Genomic DNA, 21,973 nt, shown 5'->3' on the forward strand with positions numbered 1-21,973 from the left:
CATTCAGACTGTTCTTGAGAATCATGCATTCAAAATCATCATCATCATATTACAGCTCTGAGATCTTCAAGCAGTTAACAAAGATGTCCTAAAAAGGCTTCATTTTACACATTTGAACATAGTTGCAGATTTATTTTCTAACTCCTTGATCATTTTATCGCTGTTTGCCACTACTGTTACAAATCAACAAGCTACTACTTGTCCTATTAATGGATGAACAACTAGAGCCCAACCAGTCAAGATTGTGTGTTTATGGAGAAAGAAAAAAATACCGGTTGATAATCAATCCAATTTTCTTTGTTTTTAACTTTAAAATCTCTTGACTACAAATTAATAAATTTAGCTTATTAACAATTTCACACTAACTCACTTATTCATGGGTGTGAGGCTACACTACCCCATACAGTGCCTATCATCAGTGCCAAATGAACATTCATTAACTGATATACTCCTCTTGAGCCCTACCACTTCCTACCAAAACAAACACCATGTATACTGTAGCAACATAAACACTGCTGAAAAATCTGTTTACTTTGTCAGTTACTGCAAGACTGCATATGTTTGAAGATTAAAGAGAATATCTAGATCACAGAAAACTGATCGTTTAACTTGATTTGTGTGTAAAATAATCCCAGCAGCAGTCTGTGTACAACACCAGGAAGCAGTTCAGCTGAGGGCATTTACTGCTCAAAACACTAACGAGGCTATCTCTAGAAGACTATACAACTAACCGTAAATAACTCACTGTCTTGTGTCAGAATCATATTGTAAAACTATAAAATGCTGCATCAACAATTTTTTTTGTGTAATGGCTTCATATGTATCAGTATTATTAGTATTCATATGTATATAGTAGTGTGTTGTTATTACACTATCATGTAGATACAGCGCTGTACATTTTGTTAAGAGGCTGGGTAATGCGTGACATTTGGGCACAAGTAAGAGTTCCCCTGCTATTGACTGTTCCCAAATGGCAGCAGGCAGCGGCAATTACCAGCAGCTCGGAAAAATCAACCCCAGGGGACACTCGTACAATCAGCGAGAAGCCATTAGACGCCAGCAGAGTCTTGGTGGGTGCAGCCTTTGGCAACGTCTAAGCGGCCTGATCCCTAATTGATCAGACACCAAGCAGCCCTTGCAGAAATGTGGTGGTTTATAATGGCTGCCATTACAACAGCGGGTTTGCCCACAGTTCTAAGGCTGAGGGACTTTTCCATAACACTCTGCGAAACCTCTAGGGGAGATGTTGGAGACAATACCTGGCTGAGATTAGTGACCGGAATGCACAAAGTCAACTGCTTTTGAGGGGAAACGCGGACCAGTTCTAGCTGCTTTTCACGTTATTCCAGCAGGCAGACATTAAGGTGGAGGTGAAAGCATGTCTGACTGAACCCAAAGGAGTTGTGACTTAAGAGACAAATTTCTCACGTACAATTTTTTTCCCCCTCTTTCTCCCCAGTTTTTAAGAGGACTTTACCAGTCAGCAGGAGACACTGGTGTAGAGACAAAAGCCATGCTCCCTCACCGGCATCCCACCAGAAATTGTGGTCATCAAATCGCATAACCAAGCCAAAGATACCACTGTTATTTAGCCTATCCACATTAATATAAATGGGATGGACAAAATGACCATACAGTTGGACCAACATCTCTGTCTAATAACCTTCAGCAGGGATTTACTGAAAAATCTGGCATACCTCAAAACTGATCTTGTACAAATCCAAAATGGGTCCAATACAATCTTGACATGCAATGAATCTGCAAAATTGCTGTTTTAGTAGCATCAAGCATAGTAGTTATAGTAGTGCCACAGGAAAATATCCCACTAAAAACCATCATGCCTGCACACTAGAATTACCTGAAGCGATGTCTCAATATGGAACCAAAATACATCGTTGCTGCTAACTGCACTGTTTCATGAAAGTGTTACCAAACCACTATAACATCCCACGAAAATCTTTTACTCATTTCAGCTGCCATTGAGCCTGCATCCTCACGTAAACCTGAGCCCCTGGATTTGGCCGCCTCCTGCACCTCACCGTCCATTAACTGCCTGCTGAGGCAGGATGATGGGGAAGACGACATGAGGAGCCCAGCCGCATGTGTGTTGGTACATGACTGATGGGTGTGGTGCCACAGTGTGACAGCTGCTGGGACTTCCTAGAGCAGGTGTGCATTAGAATGAAGGCATGTTTCTGCGTGTGGAATGCTGAAGTGGCCAAACGTCTCTGTCAAACTGTCCCCTTCACCTCACCATCAGGGCAGGTATCCTGTCACACGCCACTTCACTCTGTTTGTTTAGACATCTGTGCGTTTTATATAACTCATGTTTATGGCATTACATAAAATGCTGTCCTTTATTCTAAATTACATTAATGGCAACACGAATAATGTATGTGACTCATTCCTGTATGTGCTTTACAGGTTCGCATTACATACATTAACACAATTTAAACTAATTCCACTATTTTCCCCAGTCTGTACAGCTGGGCAGGCAGTGAAACAGCAAGAGAATTAGTCAATTTACCAAAGTACAGATTGGTTATGTTCGTAGTATTCATGCAGTTTAGAATGAGTAGGAAAAATCTAATTACACTTAACGTTTTATAGGTTAGGGTGTATGGTTTCATTTTACATAATTATAAAACAGCATTTTGATCAAGCGTCTGGTCAGATCTGTCAACCATAATACATTTCACTCTTCAATCTTAACGGGTTATATATTAGCAAGTTGGTTCAGTTAGCTCCGCAGCAGTTACACCTGGCAGTAACTAGGTGTACATATTTAGAAACAACTTGTTTGTATGGGGCAATCTGCTTTTAATTTAGTGATGTGTAATTCTCCCCTTCTCTTATACAAGGCTAAGTTTGAACGTACGAAGAGCTCCAGATATTATGAGTCTATATGCAGCACAACATGCTATGTATGTCTTTATGAAAACAACTTCCTGCCAATGTCACTGTCCATTACCCTGAATAAATTCAAGCAAACATGTGGAGTACGTGTCTGTTCCTAACATCGCTCCTGTGGATGCAATGCCTCGTGTCAGTCTGCTATTTCAGATACTCAATGACACTCATTTAATTTATTTTTTCATGCACACCAAGCAACACACAAAGCGTGTGGTCTTGACCAAATAACAGCTGAACACCTGAAGTATGCAAGCCATAGAATCTCAGTGTTACTTGCTATACGTTTTTCTGGATTATTAGCGCATGGCATATTACCTGTACTATTAGTGCCAGTTATTAAGGACAAAACCTGTAAAGTATCAAGCATAGAAAAGTACAGGCCAATCGCTCTAGCGAGTATACTCTCTAAAGTGTTAGAACAAATTCTATTTGATAGACTACAAGAATATATAACAATTGGTTATAAAAAGAAACATGGCACAGATTTGTGTGTGTATATATATAAAAAAGAACTTGGCTCAACAATGTTTTTATGTTTCCTTGATGCATCCAAAGCTTTTGACCGTGTTAATCACGGTAAACTGTTTATAAAATTACAAGAGCGAGGGGTCCCCCCATACCTAATACGTATCTTGCATTATTGGTACTCCCATCCAACAATGCGAGCTAGATGGGGCAAGAAATCATCGGATCCTTTCCCAGTTACCAATGGGGTTAGACAAGGTGGAATATTGTCACCTGTTCTTTTTAATTTGTATATGGATGATCTTTCTAGGACATTAGAAGTGTGTAAGACTGGTTGTATGGTGGGAGATAGGCGTATTAATCATCTGATGTATGCAGATGATTTAATTGTTATGTCTCCTTATAGTGCTGGCCTACAACAACTGCTTAGAGTCTATTCAAACTATGGACTTCAGTATGACAAATCAATCAAATTCAATGCAAAATAGAGTGTTGTAATGATTGTCAGAACTAAGGAGGACAGGAAGCTATGCTTTCCGTCTTTTTATTTGGCAGGGCAAGAGCTAAACTTAGTTACTAAAACAAAATACCTGGGCCACATTATCAGGGATGATTTTTGTGACGATGACATACAGCGCCAGTGCTGTAAATTATATGGACAAGCAAATATGTTGGCACGCAAATTTCATAGGTGTACTGAAGAAGATAAAATGTCTCTTTTCAGAGCATACTGTACACCACTTTATACAGCTCACCTCTGGTGCAGCTATAGTAAAGCTAAGATAAAGGTGGCACACAATGATGCACTTAGAATTTTGTTGAAGTGTCCAAGATGGACCAGTGCTAGTCATTTGTTTGTGACAAGTAATGTTCCCATCTTCCATGCTGTGCTGAGGGATCTTATGTACAAATTCAGGTGCCGATTAACAGAGTCAAAGAATACAATTCTAACTGCCTTAACTAACCCTGCACTTAGTGATACCAGATATACTTCCAAACTCTGGAAACACTGGAACATGCATCTGCATATGTTTTAAGTATTGTGCATAACCATCTTTGTGTCTGTGTGTATGTATGTATGTATTTAATATGTGGTAGACAGTATGTTTTTATGTTTGTGTGTACCCTTCCTGTAATATGTTATGTGTACTTTTATATCTGGACCTTGAGTCTGTAAATAAATAAATAAATAAATAAATAAATAAATGAATAATAATAATAAAATAAATTTTCAGAAGTGGGTCCTGGTTATTGTAAGAAACCTGAAAATGTTCCATTTATTTGTGCAGCTACAGAACCAACAGCCTGCATTTGTTTAACTGGCTTGGATGAGAAAAACAACCTGGTTATGCTTATCACTTGATGTTATGGTTACTCACCTTCAGTCTCTTGAAGGAACCTCTGCTGACCACAACTGCCCATCAGTGCGTACTTGCTTTTTTCTTCTGCCTGCGAGACACACAGACAGTAAGCACCGTTGATTAGAATATGCAGCACGCGACTATACGTTTATTACATAAGAAGTGTGACTATGTCTTCCTCCTCAACGGCTCTGTGGACACAGCAGGAGTATGTAGAGACAGAGGCCGATATTAAGGATTTACTTAGAGCTCAGGGCTACATCTTACATGTCGAAACACTGTCTGCAATGCCTCATCATTATGGATCCATGCCTATTGAATTTCAGCCATGTAATCTCTGATTCCAGACAGCCACTGTAAGCACAGCTATTGTGGAGTAAAATTGGAGGTGGAGTGCAGCCATTTTGCTTTCAGTCTCATTGAGAGGCCACTGTGCACACTAAGAGGGTTTCCTTGACGGGACCATCATCCTGCTGAGAATGAATGACACTAGTACATAAAAGGGCATATCTGTAATGGGAATCCGCTGATTACTGTTTATTGGTGCATCTTCCAGCAGTGTTTTTTTTTTTTTTTTTTTACATAGTCATGTTCCATATTAGGACAGGAGAGAGATTAAATAAATGTTCTACAGCATCCCGTCCTGTGATGCAAGGCTGAACAATAAACTGATAATTGGCAATTTTGTATAAATAAATTATCTGTATTCCACATAATGTTGTTCAATACTTATTCACTTTCTTTCCATAAGGTAGATGAGGAGATTGATGCCACTCAGATGTTTGTGTGTTTAGTGTGGAGCTGGATCCAGAAGGCCATTAGCTTAGCTTAACATAAAGACTGGAAGCAGGCGGAGCCTGCTAACATGGCGACCATGTTTAAAAAATCCTCCCCTCTAAAGTTAATAATTAACACGTTAACTCTTGTTTGTTTAACCCATAAACAAACAGTAATTGAAAAACAATAATTTTATGGTTTTAAAAGAAGTTACGTGCATGAGAGTGGTATCAACTTCTCATCTAACTCTTGGAAAGAAAGTGAATAATTACATTTCAAAAAATATCAAATTATCCATTTAAAAACGGAGCTACAACAATCAAGGACCGATTCAACCAGTAGGCCCATGTTCCAGTTCAAAACTTGCCAAAGCAAGAAAGGAAATCTGTACTGACGTAAAACGGTTTCATTTTTCATTATGGAGGTAATTAATCGTGACACATACTCAGTTGCCAGTTTACGTATACACCTAAATAAAACTAATGCAGTCTAATACAAAGCTGTGCAACAAATCTACTGCTGCATGACCCTTCTTTCTTTTCGCTAAACAAACACCTCTGAGAACAATGCATCTCATCTCACACACACACACACACACACACTCACATTAAAGCTCAAAGCATAAGAGACTGTCCATTAAGTACGTTAATGTTATGATTTCAGAACATCACTGAGACAATCTAGACAACTGCTTACCGGATAACTAACTAGACAAGTTAAAAAACTACAAAATGCTGATTGTTCAATTTCAGATAATACTCAAGCAATAGGTATTACCAGGTTATCAGACAAAATGTTGTTGTAGCTAAACTCAGAGCACAATGAGTTACGCAGTTAAAATGTGTAAACGGATGATAGCATAAAGCGGATTAGAGTGTTTTGGATTGGCCTACCTCAGGGTTCCTCTCCGGCGCCCGACTCTCCATGATCTCATAAGCAGGATCAGCTCTGCGTCTTTCCTCTTTACTAAGAGACCTTTTGTCTGGTGGGAGAGAAAAATATGGTGTTTTAAATATAATAAATGAAACTGCAGTTTCTAGTGCCAATAGCCATGATGTAAATAATAATCCCACATTGTGCTTCTTTAATTCATTTTGTGAATCAAATCAGACACGCTGCTCTCTGGGTATAAATGTATGAATTTGTCTAGATCCAGTGGAGGGAAAAAATAACAGCGGACCGATTCATCATCTCACAATACTACTAACTATTACACAGGGGGAAATAGCATTGCTTGTGCTGGAAATAAGAGCTGGATTGATAACGTGCAAGGGACAGACATCACAAAGAGGTTCAACATGCAGCAGAGTTTTATGTCCTCGGCAAATGTACAACCCAACACCGTTATCACTGATTCTTTCAGTTTTATATTGTAGAAAGGCTTTCTATCAGAGCCAGACTTATACACTAGCACGGATGATATTATCAGACAATTTAGCTTATTACAGATATATTGGTGTTGACGATATAGCCCGACTCGTTGATTTTTAATTTCAATTCCTTTAAAACTATGTGACAGCATAGTACAGCAAAGATACATCTGTATTAAGCGAATATCAGCTGATTGTTGAATTAGACGGCATTCATTTTAGCTAGGTGTACCTAATAAACTGAGTGTACATCAGGCAAAAAGACAAAACAGGCCATTTCAGAACAGAAATACTGATACTATTTATCTAATAAAAGATACTGTATGTTTAAGGCACTTCATAAACAATGTAACCATTACACAGTTTGTCCACTAGAGGGTGCTGACAAGTTTATTTTCTCCCAATTACAAATTAAAGTAATCCTAAAAATAAAAAATAAAAAATTTTGACCAATATGCTGTCTTTGGTGCCATTTTCAAGTAAGGCACCCCAAGTTGTAACAGATACTTTATTAGTGGCTACTAAATAACTACTTTACTAATGATTCATAGTTCAGTTATTCCATTAATAAAATTATGTTTAAGGGTACCAGGTTTGCAGAAAAGACATCCTATGGCTGGTGTTAATCCTGTAAATTTAGTAATAATGCTGTTGGCTGTTGTAATAATGTTTGTCATCAAATAAATGCTTAATAAATTGTTACTAACTATAACTAACAATAACTATTGTCAGTAAGCCCTTTTAAAATGTTAAGTAATTTTAAGGCAAATACATTATTCACAACCTGGCAACCCCAAAACGGGCTTAAAACTCTTTTAGAAGTCATCAGTAAAGGATTTCTTAACCATGAATAAAGTATTACTTACAACTTATAAACACAGGGAAATAAAGTGGTACACAACTTCAATCCCCTCTATGTTTAACAGCCCTCATAAAACTCTGTTGTACAAAAGCAACACAACACAAGGAAACACCACAGAGTACACAGAGAAAACAAGCAGTTGATTAAATAGAAGAAGGCAGGAAGAAAGTGTGCTTTTTTATTCAGAACAAGAACAACAGGACGGAAACAAAGAGAAAGATCCATGTCCAAGGACTGAAGAGGAAAAGGACACCAAAGGAATCGTAGAAGCTTTGTTGTGAGTTGAAGAGGAAACTGGAGAAGAGGCCTCTTACCTTCACCGGTCCCTGTCCAACCATCCATCTCCTCATAATGACACTGGCCGTCCACGCTCTGTGATCCATCACTGGGAGCTTGATAGAGCAGTTCCTGATTAGCATCTACTTCCTGTTCTTGGCTGTTCTTCAGGTTCAGCCCAGTTGGAAAGGTGTGTAAAGTGGAAATGTTCCTGTTGCGGGACATTTCAGCGGGTACCACCCGTGGAGGAGGGTGGCAGTGCTCCCCTTGACACTTTAAACAGTTTTCATAAATGGCAGATCTTCTGTCTTGCTGTAAATCCTGTATTGGTACACAGGTGCCTGTTGCTGGAGATTTGAGCTCATTTCCAAATCTAGGGCTCATTGACTCATACACGTTCAGTCTCTTAGTCTTGGCCTCTGGCTGCCTATCTGCGCTTGGAAAGCCTAACAGATCAGTTAAGAGACTGGATAATTTCTCTCTTCCTTTTTTTGGCAGCAGTGAATTCCCACTTGTCCTCACTGTCGGCTTCTCTGAGCTGTCAATGCTCCCAGAGCCAGGAGAGGCACAGGGTTTCGCCAGAATGTTTTTTACTGCAATATTGTATTCACTGGCAATGCAGAGTCTGCATGGTGACTTGTCAACACTTTGATCTGATGGATTGAAAATAGATTGTTCTGGAGGCAAAAAGAAACCTTCAACACACTTTGATTTTTGTCCCAAGTCAAATCAGCATGCTGTGGCTGCTACAGCAAATTACGAATGTTTTTCTCTTAAACATGCATCAACTGTTCATGCATGCAAGAATCAATGCATGCAGTGTGCATACACTATTTCAACTGATTACACTTACCTGGTATGGCAGGGATCACTGCACCACTTGCAGGGATGTACTGTGTCCCCTGTGAGATGAAATAGAAGATTACACAAATTATTTTCTTAATGCAAACTGGCTTAATTAGATGAATAAGCAACAACACATTCTTAGCCTGGTTTCAAAATATGAGGCATTTCAAAGGAAAAGGCTGGCAATGATTTGTATTTTTTTATTTTTTTATTTTTTTAAATTGCCAACAATCCCATAAAAGATGAAAACCAAAAATGCGTTAATCCATCTCTTAATATTTCCTGACTTTGTTTTTCAGCCAGAAGCCGAAGGGTTTCCACTGAAGATGTAAATCTGGAAAATGGGTCACAAATATATACTTTTTTTTTTTTTTTAAAAGACTACATAATTTCCTTGAAAAGCTGGGGTGTTGAGCAAATTTTACACAAACAGGAGGAAAAAGTGCATTTGTTGGGGACTACTTTCAGCTGCAGGTTTTTTACCCGAGTGAGTATTTTTACAGCAGCAGGACAGTATAATGTGTGGAATTGACCAAAAATAAAATACAGTTACAACAATGGCGCTCTAAGGCACAGAGGAACAAGAAATATCAGGCTTTGGCTACACATGCAAAACTTGTTAGTATTCAATTCATTGTCTTTTCATAAGATTTGTTGACAACAACAAAAATATAAAATATCACCAGACTTATCCTTTTAAAGCTCACCACAGTCGACTGTTTAGGTTTTATAACTTCAATAAATGTATATTTCAAAGTTGTGAGGGATCATGGCTGTCAACGCTCTGGATGCAATGTCCATTGCATCCATCACACTTGACTTTTCTTGTAGATTTATGCCATACTCCTCTCACTTGTCAAACCAGCCAGACTGAACCTTTTGAAATCTGTTCACAACAGTGTGACTGCAATTATAGCACAATTCATTCTGATAAAAATTATCTTAATGCATTGAAATACTCCAAAATGTGAAGAGGCACCTATTTAGTTACGGTTTGACGTCTTTTGAACTGGCCCTTTAACTGTAAAACACACACGTTTGTTCCACTATCTTTGTGGGGACCCGTCATTGTCATAATGCATTCCCTAGCCCCTTACCCTAACCTTAACCATCACAACTAAATGCCTAACCTTAACCCTTACCCTAATTCTAACCCTAATCCTACAACCAAGTCTTAACCCTCAAACAGACCTTGTGGGGTCCAGCATTTTGGGCCCCACAAGGCTGTGCAGACCCCACAAGTATACTGTATTCCCTGGTTTTTGGACCCCACAAATATAGTAAAACAAGCACACACGCGCGCACACACACACATACACACACACACACACACACACACACACAATATCCATCAGCTTGTGGCCAATAACTCTCTTGTTTAGTTTACTGAGGACTGACTAAAGGGAAACAAAGAGAAGGGGAACATTTTGTTCAGGTAATCAAATGCAATGTGCGTTCTACCTAAATGCACCACCAGCAGGTGGAGCTATATGTTAAGAGTATTCAATAAACACACACCTGACATGGAGAGACCAGGCTTTTTACTGAGTTTGCATCTGGATGTTCAAATGATAGGGATTTCCCAAGAAATTTAAATTATAGCTCGAGCTCAGCCTTAAAGAGTGCAATAACATATTTGATAATATACTGCAGGTTTCTACTGAGAATCATCACAGACATGAAGAAGAAATCATGAGAATAAAACTGGCGTATATGATATAAGACTATCACAGCCAAGCAGGATCCATATCCAAATCAAAAGGGCAAAAACTGATTACACCATGTATTTCTTCACTTACAGCAACTTATAACTCAACAACGGATGAAACTAAGTAAATCTGAAACAATTAGTCAGTTCATGGAATAGTTAACTGTAAAAAAATGTAAGCGGTTTTGCTCGTGGATTAAGTCATTTTTTTAAGCAAAACACCAAACATTCTCTGGTTTCAGCAACACAAATGTAAATATGTGCTATTAAAACTATGATTTAATTATAATATTTAACTAGATATCTTTGGGTTTTGGATTGTTGGCTGGACAACACAATCGATTTGAATATGTAAACTTGGGCTTTTGGTAAATTGTGATTGGTATAATTGTAATCATTAAACAAAGATGAATCTAACTGAAGAAAAAAATCACTACCTACTCCATGATTGCCAAGCCAAGGAAAAAAAGCTCTATGCATATTCTATCTCATATTGAGAAGTTTTTACTAGAAGCTTATTTTTCTTCTTGTCACTATAAGGACATGAGCCCTTTAGTTGCACTATTGTATTGTCTATTGTAATTGTGGCAGTACGTTTTTCTGTGTACTATGTTATCATATGTTTTGTCCTTGTTGAGAGCACCGAAACAAATTCCAAATCAACTGCAGTTAATATGGCAATAAATTATTGAATCTTCAAAAGCCGTGAATAAATTCGGATGACATTCAGTTTGGAGTTTACATGTACTTCTCATAAGAAAAAGAAAACACTCCCTTAATTTTCAACCGCATTCAATTTAGCAATAAATAGGAGGTAAAGGAGTGAAAAGAGAAGAACTGCAAGTCACCCACAAGGTAAACCTGCTGGATACAATGACAGTGTCATCCTCAATTGGCTGCTGTAATGCTAACTTCTTAGACAGAAGGACTGTTGGTTGTCTTACGCAGAGCGCCACCCTGCACGGTACAGCAAAGGTCAAATTGACAGCAAGCTACAGAACAGATGATACCGTGATGATGAGGCCTGCTCACACAAGCTGCTACTGTATGACAGGGCGTTATACAACAGAGAACGCTCAGGAGACACTTCATCTGCATACACGGAGGATGCCTTTTTTTAGGTTGAAGTTTAGGTTGAAGTTTTGAGGCAGATGGCAAACAGATGGCCAACAAGAATAGAACTACACTTACAGTATATCTGAGCTTAACCCAGTTCAGTCGGTTTCTGACAAAGATATTTTTCTACTTACCTTAAATCCACCACAAACTGAGCAGATTGTCACAATGGTTTTGGAGACAGATGTAAGAGAGCTGCAGATGTGACAGGAGTCTGGGTGTTCACTAGAGGGCGGCACCTTGGTTTTCTTACTCTTCTCTGAGGGGCCTTGTAAGTGTTCACTCACTGACTGTCTTTCAGTAGTTTCTGAGTGAGCATCAGAGGTCATGGCGCTGATTTTCTCCCCCTTCGCTGAGTCTGTTGTGAAGCCTGAAGAGGCAGGTGTGTCCTTAGTTGGGGTGGAGGGTTCATTGTCTTTGACATCCTCACTTCCCTCCTGTAACAGACTCCTGGGGCTGTCGTAGAGATACCTAAGTGATGTCGGTACTTGGTATTCATGTCCAGGGACAGTGGCGCAAATACAAGGGCTCAGGTCTTGAGCCAAGTGAGGAGGCAAGCTGAAAACAGACCCAAAGTCCTCCCCATGGGTGATATCCAGGCTGCCTGTGTAGGAGGAGAAACTCCCAGTGTAAGAGGAATGGCTGCCAGTGGCGATGCCGCTGTCAGACGAGCTCTGACGGCCGATCTCTTGAAGCTGTCGAGGGGGCTTGACAGCAGGCCGGTTTCCACCTCCCTGGTTGACAGAAAGCTTCTCAAAGCTCTGAAATGCCGCTTTAGCTCCCACATGGCTGATGTTTTCAGATGGGTTGGAGGACGGCTCAGTCCAAATGGCCACGCGGCTGCCAATACTGCAGTCTGACTGGCTGGTGTCTGATGTGTCGGAGGAACCGGATATGCTGTGGTCGTCTCCCCCAGCAGACTGGCTGTATGAGGACGAGACTGCCAACAAAGACAACATTAATGAGACTTTAATGAATTTAATCAACAGCTTTGAAGAAAACATTAAAGAACACAACATTCAAGCATCATAATATCATTATGCCTGTTTTTCTTCCACCACACCACATAATAGAAACAATAAATCACCTGTGAGAGAAATGTCAACCTGCAATCTTGATTTAAATCTAAGTGCAGCATTATTAAAAGCCAATGTATCATTTATACCCTTAGGTGGTGAAGAGGGATCATCACTGCAGTAAAAGAATAATTATGGGTGCTTTGCTCTAGTTATATAATGAAAGATACACATTCAGAGGAGGAAGATTTGTAAAATTGGCAAACTGTAAGCTGTAGTTTCACCTTTTTTTCTACTTTAAATCTGAGCACAGCATTACAGTAACATGCTATACCTGTGCTGCTCCTGTGAGAGAGCATGCTCAATCGTTTCTCCAGCTCCTGGGCCTCGTGATTCAACCTCTCCTCCGAATTCGTCTGACTGGTACTGGGATCTGCATCTGAAGAATAACCCACAAAAGGATCAATTTTTATTTATTTATATATATATATATATATATATATATATATATATATATATATATATATATATATATATATATATATATATATATATATATATATATATATATATATATACACACACACACATACATACATACATACACATATACATTATATATATATATATATATACATACATACATACACACACACACACACACAGTACTGTGCAAAAGTCTTAGGCAGGTGTGGAAAAAATGCTGTAAACTAAGAATACTTTCAAGTTTATTTTTATCAATTTACAAAATGCAAAGTGAGCGACCAAAAAAAACATCTAAATCACATCAATATTTGGTGTTACTACCCTTCAAACCAGCATCAATTTGTATAGGTACACTTGCAAAAAGTCAGGGAACATTGAGGATCGTAGACGCAGTGGTCGGCCAAGGAAACTTAGTGCAGCAGATGAAAAACACATCAAGCTTATTTCCCTTCGAAATCAGAGGATGTCCAGCAGTGCCATCAGCTCAGAACTGGCAGAAACCAGTGGGACCCAGGTACACCCATCTACTGTCCGGAGAAGTCGAGCCAGAAGTGGTCTTCATGGAAGAGTTGCAGCCAAAAACCTCAGACACTGAAACAAGGCCAAGCAACTCAACTATGCACAAAAACATAGGAACTGGGGTGCAGAAAAATGGCAGCAAGTGCTCTGGACTGATGAGTCAAAATTTTAAATATTTGGCTGTAGCATAGGGCAGGTTGTTCGCCGAAGGGCTGTAGAGCAGTACAATAATGAGTGTCTGTAGGCAACAGTGAAGCATGGTGGAGGTTCCTTGCAAGTTTGGGGCTTCATTTCTGCAAATGGAGTTGGAGATTTGGTCAGGATTAATGGTGTCCTCAATGCTGAGAAATACAGGCAGATACTTATCCATCATGCAATACCATCAGGGAGGCGTATGATTGGGCCCCAAATTTATTCTGCAGCAGGACAACGACCCCAAACATACAGCCATGGTCATTAGGAACTATCTTCAGCGTAAAGAACAACAAGAAGTCCTGGAAGTGATGGCATGGCCCCAACAGAGCCCTGACCTCAGCAACATTGAGTCTGTCTGGGATAACATCAAGAGACAGAAGGATCTGAGGAAGCCTACATCCACAGAAGATCTGTGGTTAGTTCTCCAAGATGTTTGGAACAACCTACCTGCCGAGTTCCTTCAAAAACTTTGTGCAAGTGTACCTAGAAGAATTTATGCTGTCTTGAAGGCAAAGGGTGGTCACACCAAATATTGATTTGATTTAGATTTCTCTTCTGTTCATTCACTGCATTTTGTTAATTGATGAAAATAATCAGAATCAGAAAGGGTTTTATTGCCAAGTACGTTTAACACATACAAGGAATTTGTTTTGGTGTTGTTGGTGCACGTCACACATTCTTTAGATTGAATATTAAACAATAGAAGTACAGGTACAAACAATATAAGTATATTTACACAGTATGTATTAAGTTAAAAATAATTGGAGGGCATTGGTGGGGAGGCCCAGGACTCTGCTGAGGTGGGGGAGGTGGAGGTGAAGCACAGTGGCTGTAGCTGTAGGGAGGTGTCGTGGAGGATGGGGTCAGGACTGTCCTTTTGTCTTTCAGATCGACCGTAGAACTCGTTCAGGTCGTTGGCTAGGTGTCGGTCATTGAAGGAGTGGGGGGGTTTTAGGCTTATAGGTGGTGATCTGCCTAAGTCCTTTCCAGACAGTCGTAGAGTCGTTCGCTGAAAACTGGCGTTAGAGCTTCTCAGAGTACCGTCGTTTAGCCTCCTTCACTGCCTTGCTAAACTTGTACTTCGACTCTTTAACTCTGTCTTTGTCCCCACTCCTGAACGCCTCTTCCTTAGGTCAGCCTTAACCTTCTGAGTTTGGCTGTGAACCAGGGTTTGTCATTGTTGTAACTCACCCTGGTGCTTGATGGAACACAGCAGTCCTCACAGAAGCTGATGTAGGACGTCACAGCCTCTGTGTACTCAACCAGACTGTTGGTAGCAGTCCTGAACACATCCCAGTTAGTAGAATCCAAACACGACTGGAGATTCTCCACAGCCTCACTGGTCCACTTCCTTGATATCCTCACTACAGGTTTGAGTTTGAGAGCTTTAGTTTCTGCCTGTACGCTGGGGATCAGGTGAACCATGACGTGGTCAGAGAAACCCAGTGCAGCACGGGGGACTGTGTGATAAGTGGTGAATAAAAAGGCTTACAGTTTATGATGAAATATTCCAGGTCAGGAGAACAATGCTGCTGGATCACTGTCACGTCGTTGCACCAGCCGCTGTTGATGTAGAAACCGATTCCTCCACCTTTAGTTTTGCCGGAGAGATCCGTGTCTCTGTCCGCTCTGAAAAGCTGGAAGCCTGCCAGCTGCAGCGCAGAGTCCGGTATTAATCCACAGAGCCACGCCTCCGTGAAGCACAAAACAGCAGATGAAGAAAAGTCCCGTTTCTCACCAACAGCAGTTGTAATTCCTCCAGTTTGTTGGGCCGTGAGCGCACATTAGAGAGGAATATTCCCGGGAACGGTGTGCGTAATCCTCCCTGGCGGAGACGCACAAGCGCACCGGCCCGTTTCCCTCTCCTCCGGCGCCACTGCGTGAGCAAAGGTGAGCGCACCTTTGACCAGAATGTCCAAAAATTTCCAGTGAAGGGAGAACAAAAGTGGGAAATAAGTCTGATGGTGTTGTTCCCTCTGAAGTTCACCAGCTCTTCACTGGTGAATGAGATACGGGTACCATCACAAGAAACAAAGTTAAAACACAAAACAAAGTGCACCAGCACACCGTGTCGACATTCTGCGGCGCCATCTTGCAGTTAAATAAACTATTAACACTTCAATTTTTGAAAGCATTCTTAGTTTACAGCATTTTTTCATACCTGCCTAAAACTTTTGCACAGTACTGTGTGTGTGTGTGTGTGTGTGTGTGTGTGTGTGTGTGTGTGTGTGTGTGTGTGTGTGTGAGATACACACGTCATGACAAAATACGTTTTGTGAGTCTTGCTACGGTCACTGAGATGTGGGATCAAATGTGACGCAGCTGAGGATTCTGCACTGTGGTGAGACAAGCACAGCTGTGAAAACACATCCAACAACAACTCCGTACAAACAAGAAGAGACACTTTAAAACCTCAAGGGACTCACTCGTGAACACGGCGGCATCAGGAAATGTCAGGCACAAGATGTTAGTAAAAAGAATAACTAACACACACCTTGGCAGGAGTGTTGTGTACTATTATTTGGCCTGTGAGTGTAACTGGCTTTTGGGAAAGCACAGGAAAGGGTCACACAGGGGAACACCTTGCAGTATTTGTGCAACACTACAGGGTTTATTAATAGCGCTGCCGCGCGGCTCTATTGGTACACGCTTTGCTGCTGGTGGCAAGATTGTTAGTGCTGTTCAAGGATCTTATGTACTGTACCTTGGCCCACCAAGGTCAACTCTAACACTAGATTGATTTTGAGCCTGAAGCAGTAATGTGGTAAATAAACCGGAACTCTGCAAATGGTTGAGATCACATCCTACATGTGGAGTATTTACAGTATACAACAGTCAGTGTCCTCAAATTAAAAAAATAATAGATTGGGCTAAACTACAACAGGGTTTCACCAAGTCAAATGTAAGACTTTTTAAGACCATTATGAATGAAATGTAGGACCTATATCATGACATTAAAAACAAAGTCAGATGTCCAGAAATAATATCCTGATTTCCTCATTGACATTATAGGACTGGTGTCTAGATTGGCTACAATTTAAGTTGCATGTTGGTCTCAACACCACAGAATAAAAAAAAAAACAAAAAAACAAACAGACAGGAAAATTAAGACCCGTTTAAGATGATTTTTTTTTTTTTACACTTTTAAACACCCTGCTGAACCCTGTACAAGAGGACTTCAGTGAGTCTTGCCACTGGTTTCCCTTGTCACATAGTTACATGTTGATTATATGAATCTCACTTCTTAACTTTTGAAATCCCGTCTCTAACTGGAAGACAAAAAGCTGTATGTTCTACTTCTGTTTACTAAGATGCACATTATACTTAACTTTTCAAGACGTTTATTTCGCCCCCTACAGCAGTCTAGCGTAGACTTGTAAAATTATAGTCAGAAATTGTAGGTTTAAGGTCCAACCTGAAAAATTTAGCAAAGATTTCAAATGTTTGTACTAACATTTAGTCATACAGTTTTTATATATATATATATTTTTTGTATTATTAATTTATTAATCTTTCCTTTTTAACTTCTATCTTGAACTAAAAGACTAAAGATCCTTTTCCTGATATTGTGTACCAAGAAGCACATCACGCAAACAGGCACAGATTTCCTGCTGAAAAACACATCACCACCCACTCAGACAAAAAATAAGCCCATCATACTCTCCACATCACAAAGCTTCTAAGGAGCCCTCCAGAAAGCTCAGGTACTTTCGAACTTTAGGACTGACCCATCTCCCTGTAATCCGTATCATTATCATGTACCCCGGTCCAAAATTCCTGGACCTTAATGACAGGACTACAGGACATGGAGTAATTGGCTTTAACAATGCATCTTAAAAATTCAAAGAGATAGAACTTGGAAATGCATTTGGCCTGAGAAGACCTACTTCTGCAGTCTAGTTTAGAGCTAAACTCACCATCAAAACTGATAAAAAAAAGACCAATGTTTTAAACTAAGATCTAAAATATTTGTACATTTAAAAAAACGAATGCATTACATTTTTTTTTTAAATGATTACGGTTCTAGTGTCTTGGTGGCTTGGTGTGTAAAGTGTACAAAAGTGTACCAGCATCACCATAAACAATACAAACTGACAGAAATATTTGACATCAGTTGTGATGGCTCCGCCTCATATGACACGTTTCCCTGCCATTGGTGCTACGTAACAAGCAACACGCCAGCACGACCAAATGGAGCACAGCCAAAGAGATGAGAAAGAAGTGGGGTAATAGCTGCCTCACTGACAGGTGTCGCAGCCTATCACACGCTGTATTTTTTGCAACCTGCTCATCCCAGCTAAGCTCCACTAACCCCTCCTCCCCTTTGACCAAATTAGAACTTTCTGGCTACTCTAACTGGCAAAGAACAGTCCTCCCTACATTCATCTCATGTCTCTGAACGGACACCAACAGCACTTATTGCACTCCAACTATTTACAAATACAGAAAAGGATTCCAACAACCAATCATACATTCTAAGTTTATAAAATATACATTTTAAGAGAATGGTTTAACATTGATCTGCATGCTAAATATGCTGCTACAGCCAGCAGCCAGGTAGCTTAGTTTAGCATAAAGATTGGAAACAATCATAATCGTATACATTATCCACTTCATCTTAAAGCAGCTATTGTAATCTTCATTCCCTATAATGTCATCCACTGGGCAGCTATGCAATTTTCCTAGATGAACATTCTAGTAATATGTTTAAAATGCTCCCCATGGGAATAAAGTTTGTATCCTGGAGAGTAAACAGAGCAGGAGCGTGAAAGGCGAGAGAGGTGAGGTGGAAACAGTACAGCACACAAGGTGGCAAACGGATAAGTGAGCCTGGGAACATAACAGCAATTAATCAAAACAGAGGCAGAAAGATTTAATCAGGAGCTGTGTAGGACAGAGGCACAGACAAGGACTGAGAGCTGAACCGCAACTGAGAACAACAGACACAAGTACGGCTGCAGAGAGAAATAAGAGTATAAAATAAGAGGGAGGGGAAAGTGGAGCGGTGGGTGATTGAGTATGAAATGAAGGGGGGAGGCAGCAGTGGAATCCTGTGGATGAGGTTACATACATGCCCGGAGTGATTAGAAGGCTTTGGCTGCTGCGCTTGTGTGAACTGTGACTTTGACCCATTGCTCTCCCTCAGACATCCTCTCTGCTATTTATTCTACTACGCACCACAATAATAGGAGTATGAGCTCAACCTGTGATTGAGCAGCGAGATGTGTGAGAACAAGAATATCCACGAGACCCCACAGCTGCCCGGTCCACATTTCCTGTTAAGTTGCACACTGGGTGAGATTTATTTTTTTTTTTTTAATTAAATAAAACCACTAGTGCGGAAAATCGAAGGTGTTAAAGTGGATGGCAGGAGAGCAGATAATGTTTAACAGCTTTAGAAATATTAGATCTAGCATGCAAATGTGTTAAAATAACAGAACTAAGAGCAATCAGATAGATAAGGTATAGGGATATATGATTATTTGTATCTGAGACAATCTATTTTTTTTTTTAAAAATCTATTTTTTGGACAGTATATGATGGCTGGAGAGACGAGAGACATTTGAAAATAAGAGTTTGAAGATACCCAAGTACACAACATTTCTGTAGGACGGTACATTAGTGTTTTCAAATTGTCAGTCCAAACCCCTACACAACACAAAGAATAAGCAGCAAATCCTTACAATTGATAAGCTGGAGATAGAAAAAGTTTTTGCTTGATAATTTACTAATGATCAATAGATTATTTAAATTATTGGGCATTCTTTTTTTTCAGCACTAAAATTAAATAAACGCACTGGAAAATAAAACTTTTTTTATAGCAAAGAAACTAAGCAGATACTGTCAGGCCTTCGCAACAGGTGGCAGAACAACAGGAGAGCAGAGGAGCTGAATGTGGACATGCTAGAGGTCAGGGCTCATCATACAGACAAAACTTCACTGTTGCACAGTAAGTATTTAATCATTTTGAAAAACGAATACTTTAGTATTCAAATATTCCCAAATGGAGATCATGATGATGAACCAGCGTGCTTGGCATCTTTGACAAATTAAAGTCAGATGACCATGCTGTAATATGAGTACAAAAGAAACCTAATGGCTATTTGGAACTTGGCCCATCCTCCAGCTTGCCCACCAGTAGCACTACACTCTCAACTATACATAGACTACAATTGAATTTGCTGCCAATCATCATAATCACAGTTAGTACAGTTAGTACATAAGTTATCCTCTTACTGATGTTTAAGGCAACCCTAAGAAGACTAAAATTATAAATTGCTTCAGAGGATTATCCAATTACATAAAACACAGCTGTCAGTCATAATTTAGTCACATCAAAGCACATCCATCCACAGACAAATCCTCTGACTCATTCTGCCAAAAATGGTTGGATGCCAGGAAGGCAACACACTTAACAGCTATGATAATACCTGGAAGCACAGGAGGGGAGCCATGCACCGTTACAACAATTTAAATGGTAAGTGTTGACTTAAGTGTTTGTTCATACTCCTTGGTAACAGCGAGGCTATTCATTATTGAAATAATGCATCACATAGAGAATCCACCTTGTCTCTTTAAATAATAGCCCTTACAACTAAACTGTCTCTGTAGCGCACAGTTGGTTTTCCCAGTCCTTTCCAGCTAAGCAGCTTTAAACACCTCTGGTACTGACCTGGCAAAACTGGCCGCAGTCCAAAAGGGCCTCTGGTGGGGGAGATGCCTCTGACGATGCAGTCGAATAGAAAGCTGATCTGCTCGCCCTCAGCAGATGCGAGCAAAAAAACACCGGCCCCTGTAAAAAGCAGACTTGATTAGTGCCATGCTAGATTTTTCAGGACTGAAATATCTGCCACAAGGCCAAATAGAAATACACTGTAATTTGTACAGGAGGTAATGAATAAGAAAGATAGACTTGCTGTGGACAGATCTGACCTAGCATTCAGTTTTTGATACTATACACACACATTTTGTTCCAGAAACGTATTGAGGTTTGACACTCAGCGCTGGTTGTGGATGCTATTATACATTTGATATGTCCTTTTCACTGCTACCAGTATGTCCCACATCCATTGAGAATGTCATCAAAGGTGCTATAAGAATGCAAAGGTTAAAAGGTCATGCTCCCCACAGGTCTCTTGACCTCCCTCTGACAACACAATTGGCTGTCCGTTACAAGGTGTCACCGTTAAAGGGGGGCTGTGTCACCCTGTCCCTGAGACCACCCAGGTCAAGGCAGTCCTCAGTCACATTCCCAACATTCCCCTCGCAGTGAGCTGGTTCAGAGGTCAGCAGTAAAATAAGTTTAATTCATTTCATCTTATATTGTACTCTACTCTGGCACAGAAACTCATTTGGTTAGACTCTAAGGCTGAATTTAATCTCTTCAAATCTTTTTTTTTTTTTTAAAAAGGAACCACTTCTACTTGTGTCTCGCTTTTGATAGCAGGTGACTGAACATCAGGTGCACTGCCAAAAGCTTGAGTACAAAAAAACACAAAGAAAAACAAAGGACAGGTGGCAGGGCTCATTAAGTTTACAGCAAAGATTCTGTGTAGGAACAAAAACAACTCAAGTGGACCCTTCTGGTCTCTCTTCTACAAAGTGATAACACACAGCGGCATTACAAAGTAACAGAACTTAAATTGTGTTCGATAAGTGGGAAGTGTAAATTAGCTTGAATCTTTACAAGAGCGAAGGCTGGCCTTTCTATTTTCACAACAGCAAAGTCATCCAAGCAGGCAAACTTTAAAAGGGGAAGTTTGTTTTTGAGCAAACTGCACAATTTCTTTCTATTCTCAACTGAGAAAAGCTCACAAATCTTTGGAACTAGTGTCAGCTTCAACTTCTAAAACACATGAATTTCATAATTAATAGTAAACTATTATATATTATTACACTATTATTTTGTCATACATGTGCAACTTGACTCCTGCAAGTAGTTGATTTTCCAAATTTTTGCCTTCATTTTCCTTCTATTATTGTCCATCTGAATAATCATTTTAGCCGCTATATCAAGTTTGATAAGTCTTTTATATACACACAACACACAATAAATACTCAAA

General features: G+C 39.9%; 1 protein-coding gene across 1 annotated transcript in view; it reads right to left on the bottom strand.

The window, feature by feature from the left end:
* LOC144534621 (protein Dok-7-like) overlaps positions 1 to 21,973 on the bottom strand; it is a 38,815-nt gene that overhangs the window by 6,397 nt on the left and 10,445 nt on the right. The window contains exons 5-11 of the mRNA XM_078276631.1: positions 20,584 to 20,703; positions 13,045 to 13,149; positions 11,829 to 12,634; positions 8,878 to 8,926; positions 8,063 to 8,701; positions 6,410 to 6,498; positions 4,758 to 4,827 (exon numbers count right to left, since the gene is read on the bottom strand). Of these exons, the coding sequence (XP_078132757.1) occupies positions 4,758 to 4,827; positions 6,410 to 6,498; positions 8,063 to 8,701; positions 8,878 to 8,926; positions 11,829 to 12,634; positions 13,045 to 13,149; positions 20,584 to 20,703 (1,878 nt within the window). The remainder of the gene's footprint in view (positions 1 to 4,757; positions 4,828 to 6,409; positions 6,499 to 8,062; positions 8,702 to 8,877; positions 8,927 to 11,828; positions 12,635 to 13,044; positions 13,150 to 20,583; positions 20,704 to 21,973) is intronic.

The sequence above is a fragment of the Sander vitreus genome, chromosome 19 (assembly GCF_031162955.1).
Source record: "Sander vitreus isolate 19-12246 chromosome 19, sanVit1, whole genome shotgun sequence".
Classification (NCBI taxonomy): domain Eukaryota; kingdom Metazoa; phylum Chordata; class Actinopteri; order Perciformes; family Percidae; genus Sander; species Sander vitreus.